Raw genomic sequence first — 25,687 nt, forward strand, 5'->3', positions numbered from 1 at the left:
AGGGTAATTTTTTATTATTTTTTTTTTACTCCAAATCTCAGTGAAGCAGGGGATACTTTGATGAAGACATATTTCAGGTAATTAAAGTAGATCATAAAAACATAATACGATCTAGCAGCCATTCTTTGGCCCTTGCTTTAGAGGCACTGACTTCCCCAAGTCTCCCACATTTTTAAAATAATTGTTAGAGTAGATAACATGGATATATTGGCGGATAGGAGCAGTTATTTGTAAAATTCCTAAATGATATTTAATTGAATATTACAGCTTGATCTGAGACTTACAAACATGACTCAAACATGGCGTGAGGATTTCTTGTACTACTGTACTTTTTGTGTGAAAAGTTTCTTCTTCTTCTTCTTCTTCTTCTTCTTACCTATATTTCAATAAATTTTGGAATGCTCTGTCTGCTCCCCCCTGACTCTTTAAAGCCAGCAAAAGACACACCTGTTTAGACAGGCATTTAAGTAACTTGTGTGAACTAGGGCTGTATTTTTCAAATTGTGTTTATCGTTGTTGTGTGAATTTTTATTTTTTCTTGTGTGTGTGTGTGTGCAGTACTTAGTTTTGCAAGTTGTGCACTTTTCACTGTGTGGCCGACGCAGTCACTTTGTCTTTTTATTGCATTGTGACCTATATCTACAAAAAGCACTGTATAAATAAATTTTACTTACCTACTTACTTACCTGCTTACTAATTAAGGCTGTTCATTGAACTGTAGGTGCATGCATGTTCCACAACCGACCAGAAGAGGTCGCTGTTGTGTTTTTAAGTATAATTTGTTTGCCTTGTTTCCCCAGAAGAAGAACTTTTCGAGGCTGTGATTGGTTTAACACAGGTTCTGCGTTGCCAGGAAACAAGCAGTTTACCAATATGTCGACTATATAATCTGAAGTGACCCAAATGGCTAACGTGGTTAATATATTATTCGTTGATATTAGTGTTTTAATGTTCATTTCTTTGGCTCACACTCAAAACAATCTTGGTAAGACCTTAATATTTATCTTCATACACACAGTTAATACAGTTTTACATTAAAATAGCTAAGGCTACATTAGCAAACTTAGCTAATGCTAAAGCTCTAACGTTAACCAAGAGCTAACTTAGAAGAAACCCGTGCTAACGTTGAAAGTAACGTCAGTTTGATTTATTATGAAATACTGTTATGAAACTAAGTCAGTAAACAGAAATGATACCATTATGTCTAACAGTTTTCCAGCCGTCATATATCATTGTAAATGGACCAAGGGCCACTTCACTTTTGCTCGGAAACACGTCGGACATCTCTCTGAATCTGAGGACAGTGTCTCCATCTAATACAACAGGTAAAAGCTACAGGTATACATTGTGTTTGGAAATATTAAGGTGCCAGAACACACCATTCTCCAATTCAGTGGATCACGTAAGAGAGAAAGATGACAAAGTAGTGATTGTGATTGTAAAGTCTGTTTGGTGATCGTTTGTTTTCTTGTTTAGGAAACATTGCTTCTCCATCATGTGTATCTGAGGCAACACAGTGGGTGCTCACAAAGGAGCAGGTGGGAAAGGTAAGAAGCCAGTCTTGTTACCATTTTGATTAGAGTTACCATTTTGATTAGATTTACAGATCATGGCGAAATAACTATGCTTGAGTAAGAGATAGTTAGACATAGTTTAAATTAATGAAAACCTCCCACAAATAGAGGTATTATTGTGCAAACATCCATTTTTCTTCATGCCTCATGTTTGTTTTATTTGGGGCCCTAGACTGCAGTTCAGGTTCAGCTGAGACTGGATAAAAGTCTGCGTTTGTGTGGTGAGAATGAGACAGACACAGACTGCTGTCCAAAGCCACTGTGTGTCCTGGAGACTCTTCAAGTGTCTGCCTGTGTGGGCGGCACACCTCAGGCATCACTGCTGATCCAGGCTAAGATACACGCTCTGTTGGTTTCCGCTAATACTGGATTTGGTAAGGCTCATTAAAATGATCTCATCATAATAGGCCTTCATTCTAAGGATGCAAGAACTAAGAGAGTTCCACATTTTTTAAGTAAATATAAATATCCTATCCATTTTAGGTAATAAAACAGTCATTCCAAATCAAGTGTACCAACCACTGGGCTCTTGTCCCTGTGACCTCACGTTAAGAGCATGTGATGTACGCTGCTGCTGTGACAAGGTATTTACGTTTCTCTCATTAACACATTCTTTAACAGGAGAACAGTGCATTTTTGACAAATGTATTTCTTTCTGTATTAATCAACAATGACTTATTTATTTTCCACTGTAACAGGACTGTTCTATTGAGGATCTGAAGCTATTTGCATCCCACTGTCTACCAGGACCCTTTGGTGGACAGGTCTCCCCTGCTCCAGATTATCAGTGCTCTGTGCAATCCTCTGAAAACTCCCCAGATTGGTTTCCATTTTTATGTGTCAATTCTCCACCTGAAAACAACCCTTACCTTGGACTATTCTACCAGGGAAACACCATGTGAGAAAATTGAAAATATGTTTTGTTTTTCAATTGAGTGAGTCATTTATATATTTTTGTTTTGAATTTTCATCATTGATTTTTTGCCCTTAAACTTGTCTAGCACATCTAAACCTGGCCCGTCCTTCCAAATGCCTGTTTTGTCAGCTCCACAGCCAGTTAATATTTATATTCAAGGAAGTCCCATTTTGACTACAAATGACCAGTACTTCATGATCCCTCAGGTTAGTTTTGTGCATGTTGTTTTTTGTTTATATTTTTATTATTATATTTTGCATTGTATGTGTTGCCAAAGCTTTAAAAACTAATGCCTTGTATATTTCTGTTCCATAGAAGATACTCGGGCAGTGTGTTAACAATGCTCCTGTAGCATTTTTGAAAAATTTCAAAGTCGAGTGCGTAACTCTGCTACGCTCCTGTCCAACTGGATCTCCCTTACTGACAGGACCAACAGATCTGAGGACTAGAGTGAAGAATGGACAAGGGGGTATGTTTTACCTGCTAAACATACTGTAGCAATGCTTTGGTGCATTCAGAGCTCTTTGAGCCCATGTGCCTTTGTTATTATTATTAGTTTTTTTTTTATGTATTCCAGGTGATGTTGTGGTGGATGTTACTGATGAAGTGGCCATTGACTCAAGTCAGTTTATTTCAAGCACAGATGCCTTTTCAGGTACGAAGATTGCAACATACCATTACTTACACAACCTAAATTGTAAATTAACTTTCATGTTTAAACTTGTTAATATTTCTCTGTAGATGAGGGGCTGGTATGTGAGAATGTGACCTTAGCGCTTGATTACAAAGTCTACTGGAAAGGAAATGGCATCACAAGTATCACACTCACTCGCACTGTTGGGACCATCACTTTAAATAGTAGTGGTAAGTGCCCATAAAGCTTGTTCATGATTTGACTGATCACCAGTCATAGTTGAAACATATGTTTGATGTAGTTTGGGCTCATTTCTGCTATTCTGTCTCCCAAACAGTGGCATTAACTACAAGGTATTCTGCTGTGTTTCTAAATGGAGACGTCATGGGTGAGCCTAACTCAGGGAACCCAGGTGAGAGCAAGATGAAACACGTCCTGAGAATGGTTGTGTAAGTGAACTGTTTTGTAGAAAATAGTGGGTAACATGCAAACACTTTAACTGACAGGTTATCAGGTGGGAAGGCCTGTTATTGCTGGAATTGTGGACACTTTGGACAATAATACAGGCTCAGTACAGAGGACGTCAGTCAATCTTTGGAAACCAGGTAAAACCCATTAAGTCTTGTTGTGGACTGGCTCACCCTAGCATAATAGGGAATTATGTATATTTAATTTGAAACAGTTTGACTAAAATACATAATTTTCTGATCCAACTAAAAGTGAGTGATGGACTCTGTTCCACTGCTGAGATGAAACCAGTTCTGTTTGGAGAGAATTCAACATCAGGATGTCTCCTACCCGTCAGCCAACAGAATCTGACTCAGTGTAATCTCCTGAGGTTAGTAGCTCAGCATGAGTTCATGTGTGATAATTATTTATATGTATTTGTGCTGAAGTAAAATATATTTATTTTTCTCCTCTAGAGAGACAGTTGCTTCTCTCCAGGCTGCTTTGATCACAGCTACACTTGTGGCAAAGAGTGGAAACCCAGATCCTCTAACTATGACAGACTGGGTAAACGTAGGCTGTGAGTACAGTAGATGGTCCAAAAAAAACACTTCAGTTTTCTTTTTGTGCAGTCCATGCATATTTATGTAATGATATCATGCTTTTGTTAAAGGTATACTCTGCAGGATTTCCTAAAGAAACAATGTATAAACTCATACAAAAGTAATCCCTCTCAATCATGAATTATGACCCACTATAAGTGCATGGAGGTGTTTTTTTTCTGCCCTCTGCCTGTATTTTCTTCTTATTTTTTTATTTTTTTTTTGTGGGTGTTTACAAACAGTAGCCAAGAATCCTGCATTATATACTTTTAATAATTTTTATTTATTTTTCCTATACTTTCATTTTAACTTTAACATTCTGCCAAATTATTTTACTTTTCCCTCCAACTAAATGTCACACGCATTGTATAAATTCCAGTTGTGACTCAGAACAGCACAGCAATGGAAGACAGCATAAGTTCATGCCAAGGAGTGCCATCCCACCAGCATATCCATGTTTGGAGTCTCATCACTGGTATGGTAGAGGGCATACCTCAAAGGGAGATCCAGGCTTTGCAAGTCAGGTATGTAATCAGGTTTAAACTTAATTCAATGCAGAGTGTAAATTGTATTCTCAATTCAGGAGGAGCTGTTGATCATTAGAAGTCACCATATGTCCTAATTCTCATTAGCATTATAAGTCATGAAAATCAAAAATCTTATTTTGGTCATTTGTAGCTACAGTCTGTCCCCCTGGACACTGGAGTGTGGGGGAGGTGATGTCTCTTCATGTGTGGACCCAGTGGTGACTCAGTTATTCCCCATCACCTCCTCAGTCACCTTTACTGACATTCCCATCAACACAGGACCACCCAAAACCAGGTAAGACTGATGAAAAGAGTTGTTAACTTCAGCCAAATAAATTCCTTTATGTTTCAACTGCCTGACTGATTCTAACCAAGAGTGTGATGGTTTTTCTTTTAACCCAGGTTTCAGATCAACTTCACAGAGTATGACTGTGACAGGAATGATGTGTGCTGGCCTGAGCTCGCCTTCCCCATCACCAAGTATTACAAAGGTGGGAATTTGTCTAGTTCTATGTTATCTGTCAGGTGTTTTACTTCCTCCTGAAGTGCATCATTCGGTAAACTTCAACTACAGCTGTGAAACATTTCTACAGTGGATCCTGACATTGCTGTTAATGACTTATTTTACATTTATTCTCCCCAGGTGAGCTGTATTCTCAGTCACTGGCTAAGGGCCTTATCTTAGTTTTCTTCTTTATCACTGCCTCGATTCTCGGGACTCCGTGGAGACAAATCAGACAGGTGTGGAAGTAGTGCTGCTCTCAAAAACTCTGAGAAAATGCTGAGAGAAAATTGTGATGAAGACACGCTGATGGGGGGTAATGGGACAATGAGAGGCTAAATAAGATGATGTATTTAAATATCACTGAAATGTAATTTTACCTTTTCCAGGATACATTGTTCACAATTTTATAGTTTTTACATGTTTGTAATATGTTTGTGGAAATGTAAATAGTTGTGTCGGTGCACCATTTTGTAATAAAAATATTTTTTATATGACTTTTTTTAGGCTCAATCCTTCAAAATACCTTTGACCAATAAATTCTTCTTTTCTTTTTTTTCTTTTTTTAATCAAGTACCACAGGGCTCAATTCTGGGCCACTGTTTATTCAGATTTTAGATGTTACTACATGGGGTCATCATCCGCAATCACAATACTGTTTCAGTGTTATGCTGACAGCACCAAATATAACATAGTTGCTGCTGCTCTCTACTTTTCTAAACCCCTGACTTCACAGTATGGATCACCCAGTAACATCCAGCTGCGTTTGGTTGTAGGTATTGTCCCAAAAAACTAAGATGAAAAAAGAAAAACCTGTTTTCATTACATGGGTCTTCAAATGTTTGCCCTGGTCCCCCTTAGCAGATTAATCCTGATAAGGCTTCATTCTCTCAGAGTAACAGAGTAATAAATATTTAAACATTGTGTATCTTTAAATTTGTATTAGGATTCTAGTCAACTGTTACTGGACCATGAGACTCTTTTGTAGTACAGCCTTTACAGACTTGTAGGCCTATTAAAAGGGAACACCACTTAAGTTAAGTATCCCCATGTGTAATTTTCATTGCCTAGCAAAGTTAAATCAATATTTGTGAACATGAACTATTCACTCTCAAACCCAGGAACAAGAAGTGAGTCTCAAACTTGTGATGTCGTAGAGTGCAAAGTCAAGAGCTGCTCCGTAGACAATGAATGGACTCACATGATATTTTTATTTGTTATACATAAATAAGTTATTTTTTCTACCATAGTTCTGAAGCAGAAAATGTACTCATAGACTCAGAGCAGTCCCCTGAGTGCTCTCAGTGTCAAGAGCATATTTCCTGATTCATTGTCTATGGAGCAGCTCCAGACTTTATATCCTATGTGTCTACAAATTTGAGATTTAACACTGTAGAATTTTTGGATTTAGGTGAGAGTTGATCATGTTTACAAATATTTTTCGACTGTCTTTGGCTGTAGGAATACAATATAAGCATTTTTGAGAATGGGTAAAGTTTATCTTTAAGCTCAGAAAGTATGGCTATCAATCCACGAAACAGTGGAAAAAACAAAAGAGAAACTTGTGTTTGCCTATGTGTGTGCCTGCAAGTATTTACATCCGCCTTCAGACAGTGGTGAGGGCACAATGCAGTTTGTCAGTGAACGCGTAGTGCGCAGACTCCGGGGGGCGGTGCTCATTGGTCAAAGGTACATCCACTGTGTGGAAGTTGATCGTATTCAACAGTGTGAAGTGAAGTGACGTGGAGTACTACGAACATGGCAAGCGGACGTCTGCTAAAAACTTCCTAAACTATGAGAAGAGTTGTGACTACATCTTTGGATATGTTACGTTAGCGCTCCTTATAGCGGATACCTCACAATTTCAGACTCAGCGTTGGCGAAACAAGTTTTTCATGCAAGAATTAACAACAGCGCGCGCCGGCTAGCGCATTAGCTAACAGGAACAGCCTCTGCTGTAAGGATAGCTAACCAACGTCAGCGTCATGCAAGTCAAATAATATTTTATCACCGGAGCCAGACCATGAAGAGCACCAAGAGGGACTTTACCAACCGACGTTGACGTGTTATATTTTACAGAAACCACAGCACTAGGTATTTTTTATTATTATTAGCCCGTCGGTGTAACGTTAGCAGGTAAATACAGGAGCGAACTGTCAAAATGAGCTCTCTGCTCCGAGGTGAAGAGATGTGTCTGGCCCAACTGTTTCTACAGTCCGGGTCAGCATACGACTGCATCAGTGAACTCGGAGAGCTGGGGCTTGTGGAGTTCAGAGACGTAAGTCCCGAAAAACATCGCTGTTCTTCTCCTGAAACAAAGTTCTGTCTAACTGAAAGTTAGTGCTGAGTTTGCAGAAAGTACTTGACAAAGTACAGCCATCTATCTTCAGCTACTGTCAGAGCCTCTGTAAAAAAAATTGTCATTGAATTATACTTAATATGAAAGCAGACGTCGCCATTTCTTCTTGCAGCTTACGGAATGAAATCATAGATATCCTCTAATGTTAGATCATAGCTGTTGTAAAATGCTGCTGTAAAGAGGCCCCTACGGGTACTTACTGAATGATTTATGATAGTTTGTCCTGAAGGTATTTGTATGTGTTGTTGTCTCAACAATGACAATAGTATGAATCATCCAAGTGTTTAGTGAATATGTCTCTTGCAACTGTTTCAGCTCAACCCCAGTGTCAACGCATTTCAGAGGAAACATGTCAATGAAATCAAAAAATGTGAAGAGATGGAGAGGATCCTTGGTAAGAGTACATTGAAATTTAATTTGCAGAGTACCAATAATGCTTTTTATACATCCATTCATTGAGTTGAAGTCATCAAGCTTTGTGCAGGATATCAAATTATTTAGCCTCAGACAGGACGAAGCAAAGCAGGAATACATGAAGCCACAGAGGACCTTCTCACTAAATTAAATTGAGAGCTACTGAACCTAAAGTCATGAGAAATGTCAGCTGGTTGTAGATCTAGTTGAATGAAATGCCATACTTGATTAACTAAATCCTTTATCTGATTAAGAGAGGAGAACAACTGTCAGACTGTGCTTCAAATCCAGTGTTTCTTTTAAGTTTGCTCTTTTATTGTCAAAAAGGATATCTTCTGAGGGAAGTCAAGAAAGCAGACATTTCACTACCAGAAAGAGATGTGAATCCGGTGGCTCCTTTGCCCAAGCATGTCATGGCTATAATGGTTAGTTATTTGCTCATGTATCATCATATATGGTTTTTTAATTTAAAATTATGATGAATATTATTATTGCTGTTATGCACACTATCATGTGTGTGTTCATAGGAGCAGCTGCAGAGGCTCGAAGTGGAGCTAGGTGAAGTCACCAGGAATAAAGAGAAGCTGCAGAGGAATCTGCTGGAGCTGACTGAATACACTCACATGCTGCGGATCACCCGCAGTTTTGTACAGAGAACGGCGGAGGTTAGTGTGTCAGCCTGTAATGTAGCTGGATTCTTTACCCACACATTTTCATCCTGTACAGTACAGGCCAAAAGTTTGGACACACCTTCTCATTCAATGCGTTTTCTTTATTTTCATGACTATTTACATTGTAGATTCTCACTGAAGGCATCAAAACTATGAATGAACACATGTGGAGTTATGTACTTAACAAAAAAAGGTGAAATAACTGAAAACATGTTTTATATTCTAGTTTCTTCAAAATAGCCACCCTTTGCTCTGATTACTGCTTTGCACACTCTTGGCTTTCTCTCCATGAGCTTCAAGAGGTAGTCACCTGAAATGGTTTCCACTTCACAGGTGTGCCTTATCAGGGTTAATTAGTGGAATTTCTTGCTTTATCAATGGGGTTGGGACCATCAGTTGTGTTGTGCAGAAGTCAGGTTAATACACAGCCGACAGCCCTATTGGACAACTGTTAAAATTCATATTATGGCAAGAACCAATCAGCTAACTAAAGAAAACGAGTGGCCATCATTACTTTAAGAAATGAAGGTCAGTCAGTCCGAAAATTGCAAAAACTTTAAATGTGTCCCCAAGTGGAGTCGCAAAACCATCGAGCGCTACAAACGAAACTGGCACACATGAGGACCGACCCAGGAAGGCCAAGAGTCACCTCTGCTTCTGAGGATAAGTTCATCCGAGTCACCAGCCTCAGAAATCGCAAGTTAACAGCAGCTCAGATCAGAGACCAGATGAATGCCACACAGAGTTCTAGCAGCAGATCCATCTCTAGAACAACTGTTAAGAGGAGACTGCGAATCAGGCCTTCATGGTCAAATAGCTGCTAGGAAACCACTGCTAAGGAGAGGCAACAAGCAGAAGAGATTTGTTTGGGCCAAGAAACACAAGGAATGGACATTAGACCAGTGGAAATCTGTGCTTTGGTCTGATGAGTCCAAATTTGAGATCTTTGGTTCCAACCGCCGTGTCTTTGTGAGACGCAGAAAAGGTGAAACGGATGGATCCACATGCCTGGTTCCCACTGTGAAGCATGGAGGAGGAGGTGTGATGGTGTGGGGGTGTTTTGCTGCTGACACTGTTGGGGATTTATTCAAAATTGAAGGCACACTGAACCAGCATGGCTACCACAGCATCCTGCAGCGACATGCCATCCCATCCGGTTTGCGTTTAGTTGGACGATCATTTATTTTTCAACAGGACAATGACCCCAAACACACCTCCAGGCTGTGTAAGGGCTATTTGACCAAGAAGGAGAGTGATGGAGTGCTGCGGCAGATGACCTGGCCTCCACAGTCACCGGACCTGAACCCAATGGAGATGGTTTGGGGTGAGCTGGACCGCAGAGTGAAGGCAAAGGGGCCAACAAGTGCTAAACACCTCTGGGAACTCCTTCAAGACTGTTGGAAAACCATTTCAGGTGACTACCTCTTGAAGCTCATCGAGAGAATGCCAAGAGTGTGCAAAGCAGTAATCAGAGCAAAGGGTGGCTATTTTGAAGAAACTGAACATGTTTTCAGTTATTTCACCTTTTTTTGTTAAGTACATAACTCCACATGTGTTCATTCATAGTTTTGATGCCTTCAGTGAGAATCTACAATGTAAATAGTCATGAAAATAAAGAAAACGCATTGAATGAGAAGGTGTGTCCAAACTTTTGGCCTGTACTGTATGTATAGCAGTTTTTTTTTTTTTTGTTTGTTTTTTAACAATATGGTAATTAGAATCTGGTCTTTGATTTGGTTTTGATTTTCTTCTTTCCACTCCTTGTATCTTATCTTAACTTTTAGCGAGAGCCACTTCAAGTCCAGTATGAGGAGTTTCCCTTCCTAGAAAAAGACACAATGATGGACTACAGCAGCATGCAAAGGCTCGGAGCCAAACTGGGGTGAGGCATGAATTCTGCTTGCCATATTAGCACTGCCTTTATGTTAGTGTTTGATTTCTGAATTTAATTAGAATTATTGTTGGCACTTGATCTATCACAATTTACCAGTTTTACGATTGTCATGATATTAAAAAATGAAATCAGAATATCATGTGATTTTCAAGTCACAGTGATATATTGAGGAAAATGTAAATAGGTTGCTGCTACACATGGAGCAAGTTGCCCTTTTATTTTCCTCCATAAATAATTTTCTCTCTCCTTTCCTACTCCCGTTAGTCTTTTCACATACAGATGCACACTTTATACACCAAAGTCACAAACAGGAAGGAAGTTTACAAGTTGCAATAACTGAATGCAACTCTGGCTCTTTGCCAACAACACTTTGCTCATATGAAACTTTATCCTTTGAGTGAATACTCCTCAAAAAAATTGTGGTCTGTCTCTGCAGTCACTGTGCTGCTACTCTGCAACATAGAAAGTATCACATGTGCAGCAACCATCTTGTATTATGTTCACTTGGGCACAATGTGACATGAATAATATAAGATTGTTTAGGTAATCGCAAAGCTGTGGTCACAGTGATGTTAACCAGATGGCTCAAATGCACACTTGTCAGTGAAGATGTTCACACATGCAAACTCATGGTGCTCCCCATGACGCTTTGAGCTTTGGAGTTTAAATATTAACGTGAAGATGTCAGCGCCAGCAGGAGTTCATAATTACACAGAGACAAATTAACAATGATTTTATCTTATTTCACATCAAGGTTTTTTTGTGATGCAGTTACACAAAAGATGACGTCTTTCTGAATGTGGCAACGTAGACAATGTTTAAGATGAACTTTGAATTGTATTATTTTTGAAGGTTATTGTGATTTTATTATGATATCATTATTGTGTTACTTTTAAGTTAAAAGTCTGTGCTCTATTCGGCACACGTGAGACTGTTTGTGAATGTTCTCCTCATTCTCTTGCAGTTTCATTTCTGGGCTCATTAAGAGGACGAAGATCGAGGCTTTTGAGCGGATGCTTTGGAGAGTGTGTAAAGGCTACACCATCCTCAGCTACGCTGAGGTGGAGGAGTATTTGGAAGATCCTGACACGGTAGGTTTTTTTAATATTAGCTTTGTCCATGATTCGTGCTAAAGTTTTCACTTTGTGAGTCTGTGTGCATGTGTGTCATTATGGCAAAACGTTGTCCTGGTGACACCTGTTGTAGTGGGAACAACCACAAAAGCCACTTTGTGTATTTTGCCAGGTGTTTATATGTCTGTGGACAGAGTGTGTTAACTGGATAACATTACACCCATGTAAGATGCTGTGCTGAAACTTCATAGACGTGTAGTTGAGATCAAAAGGGGGGGTAGGAAGTAGGGAAGAGGCTTTTGGCCATCCACTTTATGCCCTTGGCCCACATTTGTTTCAAGTCGCGGATCGCTGTATCACTGCTGGAATGATCCCATCACAAGGTTATCTCTAGTTTGCCATGGCCTCTCTGCATTACAGTGTGAGATCAAAATATGAACAGGGAAGGGTGAAGACACATTTGCATGAAGGTCATGTTATGTCTGTATCTCACTTCCTAAAATGGGTTGTTGTCTAGATGCAGAGTACTTGATTTGGTACAACACAATGAAAAACTGCAAACAGTTCAAACAGGTTGGGCCTCATCTAAGAAATACTTGTAAGGACAGATTGGATCTTAACCTCTGTGTCCTCCATACAGTATGGTAAGGACTTTAGGCCCGTTTCCACTGAAGAAGTTCCTGGTACTATTTGGGGGGCAGGAACTACTACAGGAACGTCCTCTCGCTCGGCCCTCTCAACCGCCGTGTCTCCACTGAGAGGGCGGAGTAGGAGAAGGTTCCTGTAAAGTTACGGGCTCTGGATGTGACATAATGGTTGCACGACCATTTACCGGGGCGACGTTAGTTGATAGCCCTTAGCAGTGTCTGTAATAACTCACTAAATGGCCCGTGGAAAAAAAAAATCCAGCGGATGTCTTAGTTACAACATGATTGAGCTAACTGGAGTAGTTTCATGTCGTATCCGACAACGGGAGGCTTTTAACAGATGAGGTCCTGATGTTAGCTTTGGTGCTGTTAGCTGTCCCTGTCAGCTGATGCTTTCTAGACATCGTGATTTCCCAAAACTGAATAAATATCACACATAGCAACACAAAACTGCTTTGCTAGCTCAATCATGTTGTAACTAAGATATCCGCTGGAAAGAATATTTTTTTCACGGGCCATTTAGTGAGGTTTTTTTACATGGCGGAGGAAGCTATATGAATGAGCTAATACTCGTCTGCTGAGTTTTAAAAATGCCGGCTATTTTGTTGCTTTCTGTTGACATCACATCCCTCCTTGAGTATATCCAATCAGCACCAAGTAATCCCCAAGCCCCAGCCAGGAGTCTTTCGGGGCCGTTCTGAGTACCTACCCCGAGGCAGGGACTTGTTTAGCCCCTGTAAAAGTTCCGGAACTTTGTCCTTTGGGGGTGGTTCCTGCGGTGGAGACACGCACCAACGGCCCCGGCCCCGTAAAATTACCCCGAAGTTCCTGCGGTGGAAACGGGCCTTTTTATAGGACTAATATTCTCTATTTACTGCTGTACAAGAAGAATATTAAAAATATCCGAAATACCCCAACACATTGGGTATTTTCAACATTTTAATTATTTTGTTGTAACCGCAGTTTAGCATAATTGAAAACAGACACACACATTGCTTGATATTACATGATGCATGGTGCAGATATCACTAAAACGCTCCTTTTTGTTTGTGTAGTTAGTTAAGAAACAGTGCACAGGACAGAGTATTGTGGAAAGCGGCGAATGACAAAAGATAAAGGAAAATCCTGAAAAATGGAAAAGACTGTGAAGGTGTTGTGAAGTCTGTTCCACGCCGTCTTGCTGTTATCACAAGCAATGAGTGCTGTGATCTTGTCTGTTGACTTAGAGTGACAGCACTAATCCACTTATCCATTTCCTCTGCTTGACCAGAAGACAGGCATGCAGGACTGTGACCAGCATTAGTGGAATGTCAGGGCAGACTTTCACTGATGGAAAATCCTAAAAATTTATGAGCGGTGTTAACGTGTCCTTCTCAATGATGAGAAAAGAGGAGGCTGGACATAAAAAAAAAAAAAAAAAAAAACACCAGTAATGCTTTTCGAAAGGCAGGTAGAGAAAACTGCTGTTTCCAAGGTGAAGAATAAACTTTCAATCACAAGTACTTCTCAGTTTTGTTTTGGTAAGGAACATCTTGATTTGTATATTTTTAGGAAATATACAGTTTTTAAATATGAAATGTAACTTGAAAACCTTCTCTATGTCCAGATTGACGCTTCCTTTTTCTGTATCAATGAAGCATGTGTGTCATCATTGTCATACAACACTTCCTCTTATTCTCTGTCTGCAGGGTGAGCCGACCAAAAGTGTGGTGTTCCTGATCTCATACTGGGGAGACCAAATAGGTCAAAAAGTTAAGAAGATCTGTGACTGGTAATTACTCTACATCACTTTATCCATGGTTCCTTTTTTAAAAGCAGCTGTAGTTTTTTTATAAGTTGTAGTGATGAAATGGGAATAACATGTTTTTTTTCTCTGTAGCTACCACTGTCACTTGTATCCCTACCCCAGCAGCAATGAGGAGAGGAATGATGTTGTGGAGGGACTAAGAACCCGCATTCAGGATCTGCACACAGTATGTCTGTTGTCTGGTATCTAATTATGTAGATGTTTAATCAGTGACTGAACTGAATGAGTAGTTATTCTGTTTGTCATTCATGAAAGGCTTACTTGTGAATGCGTTTGCTGTCGTCTCTGTTAAAATATAAACTAGATTATTCCGAATATGAGCTCTCCAGGTGTTTTTCTTTCCTGGTGGTTGGTTGTAAGATTAAAGAATACAAAGTTTCAGTGTTTCTGGTCAATCACAGGACATCCAGTTAGGGTTTTTCATTTGAGCCAGTGTTTTATGGTCAAAGAAGTAAAGAAGAAAATTAAATGGCTTTATTTTCTAAAAGATCAACCCAGTTTTCACTTCTTGTACGTCAGTCCTGGCAGTTACAGGGCCAGCTGAGTGAATCATTGGGTAGCTTGAACCTACTGTGACTGAAAACTAGAATTGCACTCACCCCCTGTAGCACATGATCAACATGAGACCTCAGCTGAAAGTTGAACTCTTTTTTTCTCTCTCTCTTTAATGCATGCTTTTTTTTTCATTTGCCCTTTGTCTCTCTTGTTCACACAGAAACACAAATTCCTCTTGTTAAAATCGAGACTTAATGCTTGTTTTTCTCTGCTAATATTTCATTAATAATCACAGAAATTTAAAAAATTGTCAAGGTTTATAAACTTTGCCCTTTTTTTGAATGTCTTGAATATCTTGTAAAGGTCCAGTGTGTAGGATTTAGGGGGCTATATTGGCAGAAATGGAATATAATATTAGAAGTATGTTTCTTTAGTGTGTCATCACATGAAGATAAGAATTGTTGTGTTTTCGTTACCTTATAATGAGCTGTTTATACCTACATAGGGAGCAGGTCTTTGTCCATGGAGTCCACCACGTTGCACCTACATGTTATAGGTAGCCCCTCTGCATCGAGTAGGGTTGGAAAAAACCTAGTTTTTTTCCCATGAAACTGCTTTATTCAGTGTGTTTACCGGTTAAAATTACTGGTCACCTGGTCGACTCCCTTTTAAGGGACAAACTCCTTTACAACGAATACCTAAATCTTTCACACTGCTTCTTTAACACAATGTACCACACTAAGAGTCTTGTTTATCTCTTACCCTGTGCAGGTTCTTCATAGGACAGAGGACTACCTGAAACAGGTCTTGATTAAGGCCTCTGAATCCGTCTACACCTGGGTCATCCAGGTCAAGAAGATGAAGGCCATCTACTATATTCTGAACCTGTGTAGTTTTGATGTTACAAACAAGTGTCTGATCGCAGAAGTGTGGTGTCCTGTTAATGATATTCCCACGCTGCGGAGGGCGCTGGAGGAAGGATCGGTGAGGAAACTCTTAAACAGAGCTGCTCTATTTTTGACTCTGGCTTTGCTGCAGGCTTTCTTTTTCTGTTTATTTAACCGGGGCAGTTGCTTTATGAACTGGAGTATTGTTGTCATAAAAGCAAGTACTGAGTTGAGGCATTGCTGTTATTTTTTTCTCTTTAGTTTAAGAAAAGGAAATTTAAATGACTTGCTGAGGACACAGAAAGGCCACTGTACTTTCAGTTTGCAGGGTTACAGGACATAGTGTGTATTTAGAAGAAAGAAATACAAAGATGTGTTAATGGGAATAACTCTTCCCACAGAATTTTATTTACCATGTTGCACAACGGGTTGTTCAGATTTTGATTTTTGATTTACATGTGCTGCTTAGTTTAAGGCAACATGCTGACGTTTTGATTTGACATTGATATTTCAGAGAAAAAGCGGAGCAACAGTTCCATCCTTTGTCAATCGAATCCCCACCACTGACACTCCCCCCACCCTGATAAGGACCAACAAATTTACCTCTGGTTTCCAGAACATTGTAGACGCCTATGGAGTGGGCAGTTACAGAGAGGTTAACCCTGGTAAGTGTGATCCTTTGCCTTTTCTGTGATTTTATTTTTCAAAAATGTGACACCAACATGAATGTGTCGCACAACAGCCATGGACGAAAAACAGAATAATCAAGATCCTTTTATTGTAAATGTTCAACACCCTTTCCTGTGATAACACATGCCTAATGTTACCAAAGTTTAATACAGAACTAATGTTACGGGAAGATGCCACCATTATAATGTCTACATTTATGGAAATCATTTATAGTAATCAAATAATTTAACTTTTTTCGGAGCGTCGGTGGCTTAGTGGATAGAGCAGGCGCCCCATGTACAAGGCTGTTGCAGTGGCCCGGGTTCGACTCCAGCCTGTGGCCCTCTGCTGCATGTCACTCCCTCTCTCTCTCTCCCCCTTCATGCTTGTCTGTACTATCAATTAAAGGCTAAAATGTCTTTTTTAATATCTTATTAAAAAAAAAAAAAAATTAAACTTTTTTCTACTCATTTTTGGTTCTAATTTATAAAATAGATTAAATATTATGAGAATAACCATAATATAATATTATTTATTATTCAGCATGTTAAGTGGAAACAGTACAATTATGGGTAACACCTGCAAGTTTACTTTCTCTTTGGGCAGAGATGAACTTGTCTGTGTTTAGTATTAATCGATTTGTATGAGCTTTAGTACCGGCAAACAGTCAAATATTTAGAAACTAATAAGCATACATAGTCAAATTGCAACAAATCTGTTAAAAATTGGATTTTAAATCATTTATTTACTTAATAAACATCTAGCTGTTTGTACTCAGATGTCAAATAGTGTCTGAAAAATCTACTGAGATGTCTGGAAATTTGAGCCTGGAAAAGTATGGAATTTTGAAATGGAAAATGTGTAGGAATGTTATAACTAGTCAGTTAACAGTTATTAGTTATATATTTATAACTTTCACTTATTCAGATTTTTTTTCTCATTTTTAGCTCCTTTCACAATCATCACATTTCCGTTCCTGTTTGCTGTGATGTTCGGGGACCTGGGTCATGGCGCTATCATGGCTGTGTTTGCTCTCTGGATGGTGCTGTACGAGAACAACCGCAAACTTAAAAACACCAGAAATGAGGTGTGTGAATGCTGCAAAGCATTTTTTTTCACCTAATACTCACACAGTCTGTCTGAAGTGTAACTAAGTGATTTGATGTGTATGTGCAGATCTGGAACACATTCTTTGAGGGGCGTTATATCATCCTGATGATGGGCCTGTTTTCCATCTACACTGGCTTGATATACAATGACTGTTTTTCAAAGTCCCTTAACATCTTTGGTTCTGGATGGAGTGTGAAGGCCATGTTTAAAGAGAGGCATTGGAAGTGAGTACGTGATGACAAGAAGGACTGAACAGGACAGTAACAAAAGCAGCTATGCAGCTATTATTTTTATTGTTCAGAAGAAATTCAATGATTGTGTTTGAAGATATAAAGATAAGATGTAGATTTTTTTCATAATGACCTACATTTAACACACACTGGTGGTTTTATCTGTGTCTAATAGGGAAGATGATCTCCATGGGAATAGTTTTCTCACTCTGGATCCAAATGTTACGGGAGTTTTCAACGGACCATATCCTCTGGGAATTGACCCAGTGAGTAAAGAATACTGAGGGCCGAGTCATCATGAATACATAATTGTTGTTATTTGACTCATCATAGTGGTGGTTTTAAAAAGAAGTTTTAAGATGTTAATCATCACTCTGGTTAGCACAATCATGTGAAATATTTTTGCAGGGCACATGCACACATGCACAAGTATATTTTTTTGTGTGTGTGGACAATTAATGAAAACAGAAATGTCTGATAACAAGCTTCCTGGTTACCAGAAGAGTTGACACTTTGCACGTCACTGATTTCGCTTAACTTAGTTAGTGTCTTCCATTTATTATGGAAATGGCTTATAAATCATACAACAAAATATTTCTAATTTAACAATTATGTGAGAGCATTTTATGTAATACTAGGGTCAAAAGAAAAGAACTAAAAACAGGCCACAGCTTTTCTCTGCAACTGATCAGGATAACCGTCTTTGTGCAAGGTAATCAAAAGGTTTTATCTTAAGACTTGAGACTTTCATACTGTAATGTTTATAGGCTTGTAAGAGTTAAACCTGTTGTTTGAGATGGCATATGAAATTCTGTTGGTGCAGTAATATTGAGTTAGTATTGTAACAATAAGGACTATGAAACAGCAATTAAATGTGAAGCAGTCATGTCTGTTGCTGCTATAGTAAACTGCATCATCCTTAAAAACAGTAGGTTATTTGCCTGATTAGCTGCAATGTTGCTCGCACAGAGATGTACAGTCTGTATTAAAAACGAAGGTTGAATTCCTGGAATTGAAGTTGTTGAATCACTTGTGTTGAAATGATTATATTAGATCCAATAATGCTGTCTCTACGTGGCTGAAACAGTGAACAAAACACAGCTAGCTTTTCTTTGAGATTTAGATAACATTGCTGGAGTTAATATTTTACCAATATAAACTACCAGTTCTGCATTAAAGTATTTCTCTCTCTTTCCATTGCACAGATTTGGAACTTAGCAGCAAACCGCCTTACATTTCTGAATTCCTATAAGATGAAGATGTCAGTGATAGTGGGCATCATACACATGAGCTTTGGAGTCATCCTCAGCACTTATAATCACTTGTAAGTATGAGTTTGTTTGTTTTTAAAACCTTGTATAGCCCTTAAAGGTCAAGTATGTAGGATTTAGTGGCATCCAGGTTGAGGTTGAGTTAGAGAACTGAAACTTCTGCCATGTACAAAGCATGTAGGAGAACTACGGTTGTCAACGCAAAAGCGTTAACGTGAAAATGTGAATCCGTGAATTTCTCTATCTGGGCTAATGTACATAGCAGATGCAATGGAAGCCGACCCACTGTACTCTTTCTGCCAATAGATTCCCCTAAATCCTACACGCTGGACCTTTAAAGGTATACTACGCAGGAACTGCTGCTGTTTGTGTTTTGTCTCGCTATATTCGAGGTTTTTTTTTTGTTTTGTTTTTTTTGTTTTTTTGGCACTGTGTCCACAATTTTAGTAGCTTCCTCTTGGATGCCTGCTGCTTCTGGTCTGGCACCTTCTCGCTACTTTTTTATGAAGTCCCGACCTCACATGTGCGTTGTGCCCAGGAAAATCCCAAACATAGCAAAATAAGAGGAAAATAAGAAAATACACACACCTCCACACACTTATAGTGGTTTGTAAGTGATGATTAGAGGGATTACGTTTGTATGAGTCTATATATTATCTTATACAGATAAAAAGGAAAATCCTGTGTAGTATACCTTTAATATTAGATGTTACAGTTTTTAATAGCCTGCCTTATTTTTGTCACCAAAAACAGGCACTTTAGAAAGGAGTACAACCTGTACTTGGTTTTCCTCCCTGAGCTTCTGTTCCTGCTGTGTCTGTTTGGCTACCTGGTGTTCATGATATTCTACAAGTGGCTGGCCTTCACTGCGAAGGACTCTACAGAAGCTCCGAGCATCCTCATCCACTTCATAAACATGTTCCTCATTCAGGGTGATCCAGTGCAGCCCCTCTACCCAGGACAGGTGAGAAGCTGATGCAGTGATGCTCCATTCCTCCCACAGTACAACTTGTGTCCCTGTTTTTTTACAGAACATAATGAATCTAATGTTGTGCTGTGTTATACATCTCCTCTTGTTGATCATTTGTATTATGCTAAAACAAATGTTTCAAACACACTTCAGATGTTGTTGAGACAGATCATAACTTTTGTTTTGCTTCTTCCAGACTGGCCTGCAGGTGTTTCTAGTGGTAATTGCTGTTCTCTCAGTGCCTGTGTTACTCCTGGGCAAACCCATGTACCTTTATTGGCTTCACAATGGAGGCCAACGCCTAGGAATGTACAGGGTGAGAGTTTGAAAGCACATGTCTGTCTGTGAATGTTTGCATACTGCCTAAAAACATTTCCAAATATTTGTTCTCTGTCATACAGATTACTGTTAATTTATTATGCTGATCTGTTCTGTACGACATCTATTGCACGTCTGTCCATCCTGGAAGAGGGATCCCTCCTCAGTTGTTCTTCCTGAGGTTTCTACCGTGTTTTTTTCCCCCGTTAAAGGGGTTTTTTTTGGGGGAGTTTTTCCTTATCTGCTGTGAGGGTCCAAAGGACAGAGGGATGTTGTATGCTGTAAAGCCCTGTGAGGCAAATTGTGATTTGTGATATTGGGCTTTATAAATAAAATTGATTGATTGATTGATTGATTGACTGTATGCAGATCTGAGTAGTTTTTGTGTGTTTTCAGGGATATGAACGTGTGCGGCGTAACAGTGAAGAGGAGCTTTATCTGATGAGGGCTCATGATATGGAGGAGGGCAGCAGTCACAGTGATCTCTCCAGTAGTGGAGAGCACCAGACAGCGGAGGTCAGCAACAGTAAAACAACTGCAGAGTTACACATTAATCTTAAGCAACCATTGGCATTTGTTAGTGGTTTCCAACAGTGATACTGAGGGTTTTTTTTTTATTGTTGTGATAGTTTGACTTTGCAGATGAGTTCTTGCATCAGGCCATCCACACTATAGAGTATTGCCTGGGTTGCGTCTCCAACACAGCCTCCTACCTAAGGCTCTGGGCTCTGAGCCTGGCACATGCACGTGAGTATAATGGTTTACAGTGCAACACACACAGGTAGTTTGTCCCTCCTTCATACCCATACAAACGCACTGAATGCAAAGTGAGTGTACATAATTGTAAATATAGCTCAAGAGTAGTGTAATTAGACAACGTTTCCCCCCCCCCCCAAAATAAAAGAGCCACTTCATATTTTGTAACAAAGGATTTACTTTTGTTCTTGTAGGTGTGTATCAGATGTCAACCATTATTATGATGACAGATGATAGCCACTGTGTGTTTGTTCCACTGTCTACTCTCAAATACACAGTATATAACATTTTCTGTAAAGCACATTAGTAAAGAGCAACACAGCATGCACTTGTAAGGCCCAGGACACATGCTGCATCTTTTGTGTCCTGGAAAGCGCGAGGTCTGGCGCTGGGTGCAACTCCTGTTCCTGCTTTGTGTCATCTTTCAAGGGGCATGGAGGCAGGTTGCAGCTGACGTGGCTTTAACTAGCACCGTATCATAGCCCACTAACCAAAAAAAGTTTTAGGGTTTTTACCAGAAGTGTCACTTGGTGGTGGTTGTGACACGTCTTTATCAGCTGGTATATCAATCAGCTGATATTAGGGAGGTGTGACCGTCCTGTCAGTTTTGACAGAATGATCATGCCACGCATCACAACCACCACCAAGTGACACTTCTGAGGAAGGCAGAAGTTTCTGCCGAAACATGTCAAGGTATATAATATCCTAACTTGTCTGAGATAAAAGAACAATTAAAGTCATTATCAGAAACTAAAGACATAATGAACACCATTGAGCTATTACATGTTACATGTTTAAAGCAGTTTTTTATATTTTCAGCGTGTAAGAGGTTAAAAAATATAGTTGGATAATTAAATTATTTTCAGAGTTTATTTATTCACTTTTTTCTGTCTTTTCCTTCACTGCACAGGAACAAATTCTCATGAAACATGCTTATGCACAGTATTTTATGTAATTACATGGAAAATTAATTACAGGGATGCCTTAAGAAAACAGAACCAATTTGCCATTTAATATCAGCAATACATGGTATGTAATCTTGCACCGTAGCCGTTCTGTTAATATGACTTTTACTTAGAAATGAGCAGTGATGGAAATGTTGCAGAAATCCCAACAGGTCATCAAAACTACTTTGAGTCCCTTTTAATCATAACTCTGACATGTAAAGTTGAAGTGTGGACCTGAAGTAGATCAGTCCCACAGAACAAATTTAAACCCGCAGGCCATTTATCAGTGATGCCAAATCCATTCAAATTTTTGTAACTTTAGTAATGACATTATAGAAATTAATAGGAGTCTAGCCAACATGTGTAGATTCATGACATGAGAGCAGCCTGAATATTAGTAACTGACATGTACAGTTTGTGTGTGTTTGTTGTAAATCCCTCAGTGGATGGTAAACATGCTCTTCTCTGGGCTTTCACAGAGCTATCAGAGGTGCTGTGGACCATGGTGATGCGAGTAGGACTACGAATAAATACCCAACTTGGGGTTTTATTCCTGGTGCCCGTGTTTGGCCTGTTTGCCGTCCTCACTGTGTCCATCCTCTTGGTAATGGAGGGTCTTTCTGCATTCCTTCATGCCCTCCGGCTGCACTGGTATGATGACAGTAACTGCTCAAGTGCTTGTGTCATTGAAAGAGCCAAAGTGCTTTGAATTATCTGAGTGTTTTGTAGTCATGGCAGCTGTTTGTTTCTTTCTCAGGGTGGAGTTTCAGAATAAATTCTACAGTGGGAGCGGAGTCAAGTTTTGCCCCTTTTCTTTCTCTCTCCTGCCCTCCAGCTTTGAGCACGAAGGCCTACTGTGAAGAGACTATCTGGTAACACTGTTCTGTGGTAAACGGAGCCAAAACAAGCCAGCAGGGTCCCATATTTGCAAAGACATATTCCGGAGAAGTCATGAGGGGATTTTGATTTGTCTTGTCATCTTCATCAAATTAGTTCATTTCAGGAAACTCTATGGATAGCATCACAAACTTTGGATTAAAACATGCTGCCTTTCCAACAATTTCAAGAACACAGACAGTACAGAATGTGCTGCTGAGAAATGTTTTCTTATTGCACATTTATCTAACACAGGGTAATTATTACCAGGATCAGTTTGCTTCATTGCAGAACATTTTGTGAGGTTGAAGTGAGAGGCTCAAATTTGAAATGTTACTCGTATGCTAAAACCTTCAATTTTCTACAGAGACATTATGGGAAACAGTTGTTGATATCACTTATGTGGAAAACCACATCCGCCAAACTTAGAATAGATAAAAAAGCTAATGTAATAAGATAAGTGATATACACATACACTGTTTATAAAGATGGACAACATGTCTCCACTTACCCCACTTTACAAAAATGAAGCCAAAGTTCTGGTGTCAGAATCTGCACAGTGGTGATCTCCAGTGGTGTTGAGTTCCTGCCCAAACACCTGTTCGACCAACCATGAGCAGCACCATTGATCACAAGCACACTGATTGGCACACACAGCTGTCATTCATGAAGTCAAACCCCATTTCTACAGTTTCAAATGACTAATTAAAACCCAACTGATAAGAAAAATGAGCACTGAACATACACCAGTGTGATAAGAACTACCTGAAATGACAGAAAACATCTTTGGGAGAAATTTATTTGACCTTTTTTTTTATTGACCTATACTGCAGCCAGCCACCAGGGTACAATGGAGATGTTTTGGCTTCACCTCTGGGATGCTGTCATGTCGTCCATCTTTATTATACAGTCTATGGTATAAGGTAAGAGTAGTAAGCAAATAGATGGCTCATTAAATAGATCAAAGATAACACAATATCCACCTTTTTCTTTGGGAAAAATGAATTCTATTTCCTTCAATTTCATCTCTTTGGCAGATCTGATTTCCACACACTGGGTAGTGAGCCACCTCTCAGTAACGTAGTTATTGCCCCACTTTTTGTTGCACTGACTTGCCTTACTAAAGTATAACCAAATGACAACATACTGTATCATTTATCCCCCTTGTGTTCTTACTTCGTGCTACCAAAACACTACGAAGGATCTTTGACTTGTCAGTATTGAAAAGTGCTCGGGCAGGTGTGTGATAAGATGTATCTACTTTTACAGAATTATTTTTTAATTTATTATATTTTAAAATGTATCAGCATTAAAGATGAATGTTGACAGGATGTGATTTTTACTTTTGTGCATTCACAGTGTTGCCTATGCGTCTACCACTTACTGTTCAATTTAACATTCCATGCATTTGTTGACTCAGCTTTGCTGGTCCAGAGCCTTTACTTTGAAAAATATGAGATCCATATTCAACGCAGTGGCTTGGCTGTATTAAATCTTACTGGGAGAACATTGAATTGTGTACTAATGTCACGTATTAGTAGAATTTGCTAATTTTGTTAAGCTGTTAGGATTGTATAAAATTGGTTTTGGGATTTTTTGCTAAGGGAAGGAGACGTTATTGTCATCATTGTTGCAATATTGAGATTGCAGTATTCACTGGAAACACAGTTTACTACAGTAAAATACTGCCACACATTTTTGAAAGTTTGGACCTTGTGTGTGTTAAGTTTTAACTGTGGAACAATATGGTATCAAATCTTGATGACACAGGTGACAGTCACTGTTTTATTGGGAGGAGTGATGTTTGATAAGTAATTATTCACCTGAAATTAACATTAAATTGTAATAGGGGTTGGTTGAAGGAGTATTGTAATTTATTCTAATGTAGCCCCAATCTTGCTATTCATTTTAATATTTCATTGACAAACACTCCATGTTTTAATTCTTTTGAGAAAATCATTCTCTTGTCAATAATAAATTGTATTTGTTTTGAGTTTTTTTTTTCCCGTCAAAGCCCATAACTGCATTCTTTATTGTGTCTGGGTAAAGAAAAGCTTAATGGAATAACATCAACACATTTGTCCCTCTTCTGGTACCAGCATTTTATATATGTTTTAGGGCCAGAATGTGAAGCAGCTGTTTTTATTTTAAAATACAATCTGTAGTTTTGGCAAGAGACCTTTGTGCTTCTTTTTAAGCATTACTTTAATTGAGCTATGTATTAAATACACACACACACACACACACACACACACACACACACACACACACACACTCCAAATGTAAGCCTTGGTGCCATACACTGGAGAGGGATTGTTAGAAAAGACACTTTTTGTATCATTTTTTTAATCAAATCAATTGGCTGAACAAGTAACTCCTCTATTTTTACATTTCTTATTCCTTGATACTGTATGTCAATTAAACCTGCTACCCAAGTGATTTTTATTAGTATCTGAAACAGCACCACACTCATAGCAAGCTCTGTACATAAAGACTAACATAAAGAAATTACAGGAAATATATATTAAAAAAACACACCAAACTTATTTTGTTTTCAGATGGGCTCAATGTGACAAAGACAAATAGAACAAATAAAAAGAATACTAAATAAAGCAGCTGGCAAATCAAAATTATAATAATTTAACAAAATTACATAGATTATGTATTCATAGTGATGTATTAATAGCTGAAACATTTTACCACATATAAACTTCCCTCCATGCCAGCAAAAGCTGTGCCCGGAGGGATTATGTATTCATGTTGTCTGTCCGTCTGTATGTCCGTCGCTTGAGGGAATTATTTCAAATCAGGCACAGCTGTCCACTTGGATTCAGCGATGAACTGGTTATAATTTGGTGGTCAAAGGTCAAGGTTACTGTGACCTCACAAAACATGTTTTTGGCCAAAACTTGAGAATTCATACACTAATTATGACAAAATTGCACAGAAATGTTGTAATAGCATGAAATGATGAAGTGATGGCACTTTATATCCAAAAGGTTAAAGGTCAAGCTTTTGGTTGAGGTTACATTTGAGTACCATGCTGCTGACTTGGTGACACTAGTTTTGGGTGCCCTCCTTGAAACTGTGC

At 39.0% G+C, this 25,687-nt stretch overlaps 2 protein-coding genes across 2 annotated transcripts; both read left to right on the forward strand.

Moving 5' to 3' along the window:
• Nucleotides 1-841: 841 nt before the first annotated feature.
• tctn2 (tectonic family member 2) lies at nt 842-5,665 on the forward strand. Its single transcript, XM_049578457.1, has 18 exons — nt 842-985; nt 1,212-1,325; nt 1,477-1,547; nt 1,747-1,948; nt 2,058-2,158; nt 2,273-2,472; nt 2,576-2,696; nt 2,806-2,959; nt 3,068-3,145; nt 3,232-3,354; nt 3,462-3,536; nt 3,631-3,729; nt 3,845-3,962; nt 4,048-4,151; nt 4,553-4,697; nt 4,852-4,995; nt 5,103-5,191; nt 5,344-5,665. The coding sequence occupies exons 1-18, from the start codon at nt 904-906 to the stop codon at nt 5,451-5,453; spliced, it is 2,130 nt and encodes a 709-aa protein (XP_049434414.1). The 5' UTR covers nt 842-903; the 3' UTR covers nt 5,454-5,665.
• A 1,242-nt stretch (nt 5,666-6,907) lies between these two features.
• On the forward strand, nt 6,908-25,028 carry atp6v0a2b (ATPase H+ transporting V0 subunit a2b). The gene is made up of 20 exons (XM_049578059.1): nt 6,908-7,480; nt 7,877-7,955; nt 8,303-8,400; nt 8,503-8,640; nt 10,431-10,528; nt 11,505-11,631; nt 13,949-14,031; nt 14,140-14,233; nt 15,334-15,546; nt 15,964-16,114; nt 17,066-17,205; nt 17,295-17,452; nt 17,634-17,724; nt 18,664-18,782; nt 19,483-19,693; nt 19,896-20,015; nt 20,414-20,533; nt 20,647-20,764; nt 22,200-22,371; nt 22,478-25,028. Exons 1-20 carry the CDS (start codon nt 7,364-7,366, stop codon nt 22,578-22,580), a joined length of 2,550 nt encoding a protein of 849 aa, XP_049434016.1. The 5' UTR covers nt 6,908-7,363; the 3' UTR covers nt 22,581-25,028.
• The last annotated feature ends 659 nt before the right edge of the window (nt 25,029-25,687 follow it).

The sequence above is a fragment of the Epinephelus fuscoguttatus genome, linkage group LG6 (genome assembly GCF_011397635.1).
Source record: "Epinephelus fuscoguttatus linkage group LG6, E.fuscoguttatus.final_Chr_v1".
NCBI lineage: Eukaryota > Metazoa > Chordata > Actinopteri > Perciformes > Serranidae > Epinephelus > Epinephelus fuscoguttatus.

Coding starts and splice junctions, on each gene's coding strand:
- tctn2 (XM_049578457.1), top strand. CDS start 904: ATGGCTAACGTGGTTAATATATTATTCGTTGATATTAGTGTTTTAATG. Junction 1,949..2,057: donor TTCCGCTAATACTGGATTTG/GTAAGGCTCATT, acceptor TATCCATTTTAG/GTAATAAAACAGTCATTCCA. Junction 4,996..5,102: donor ACAGGACCACCCAAAACCAG/GTAAGACTGATG, acceptor CTTTTAACCCAG/GTTTCAGATCAACTTCACAG.
- atp6v0a2b (XM_049578059.1), top strand. CDS start 7,364: ATGAGCTCTCTGCTCCGAGGTGAAGAGATGTGTCTGGCCCAACTGTTT. Junction 19,694..19,895: donor AGCCCCTCTACCCAGGACAG/GTGAGAAGCTGA, acceptor TGCTTCTTCCAG/ACTGGCCTGCAGGTGTTTCT. Junction 20,534..20,646: donor GAGAGCACCAGACAGCGGAG/GTCAGCAACAGT, acceptor TTGTTGTGATAG/TTTGACTTTGCAGATGAGTT.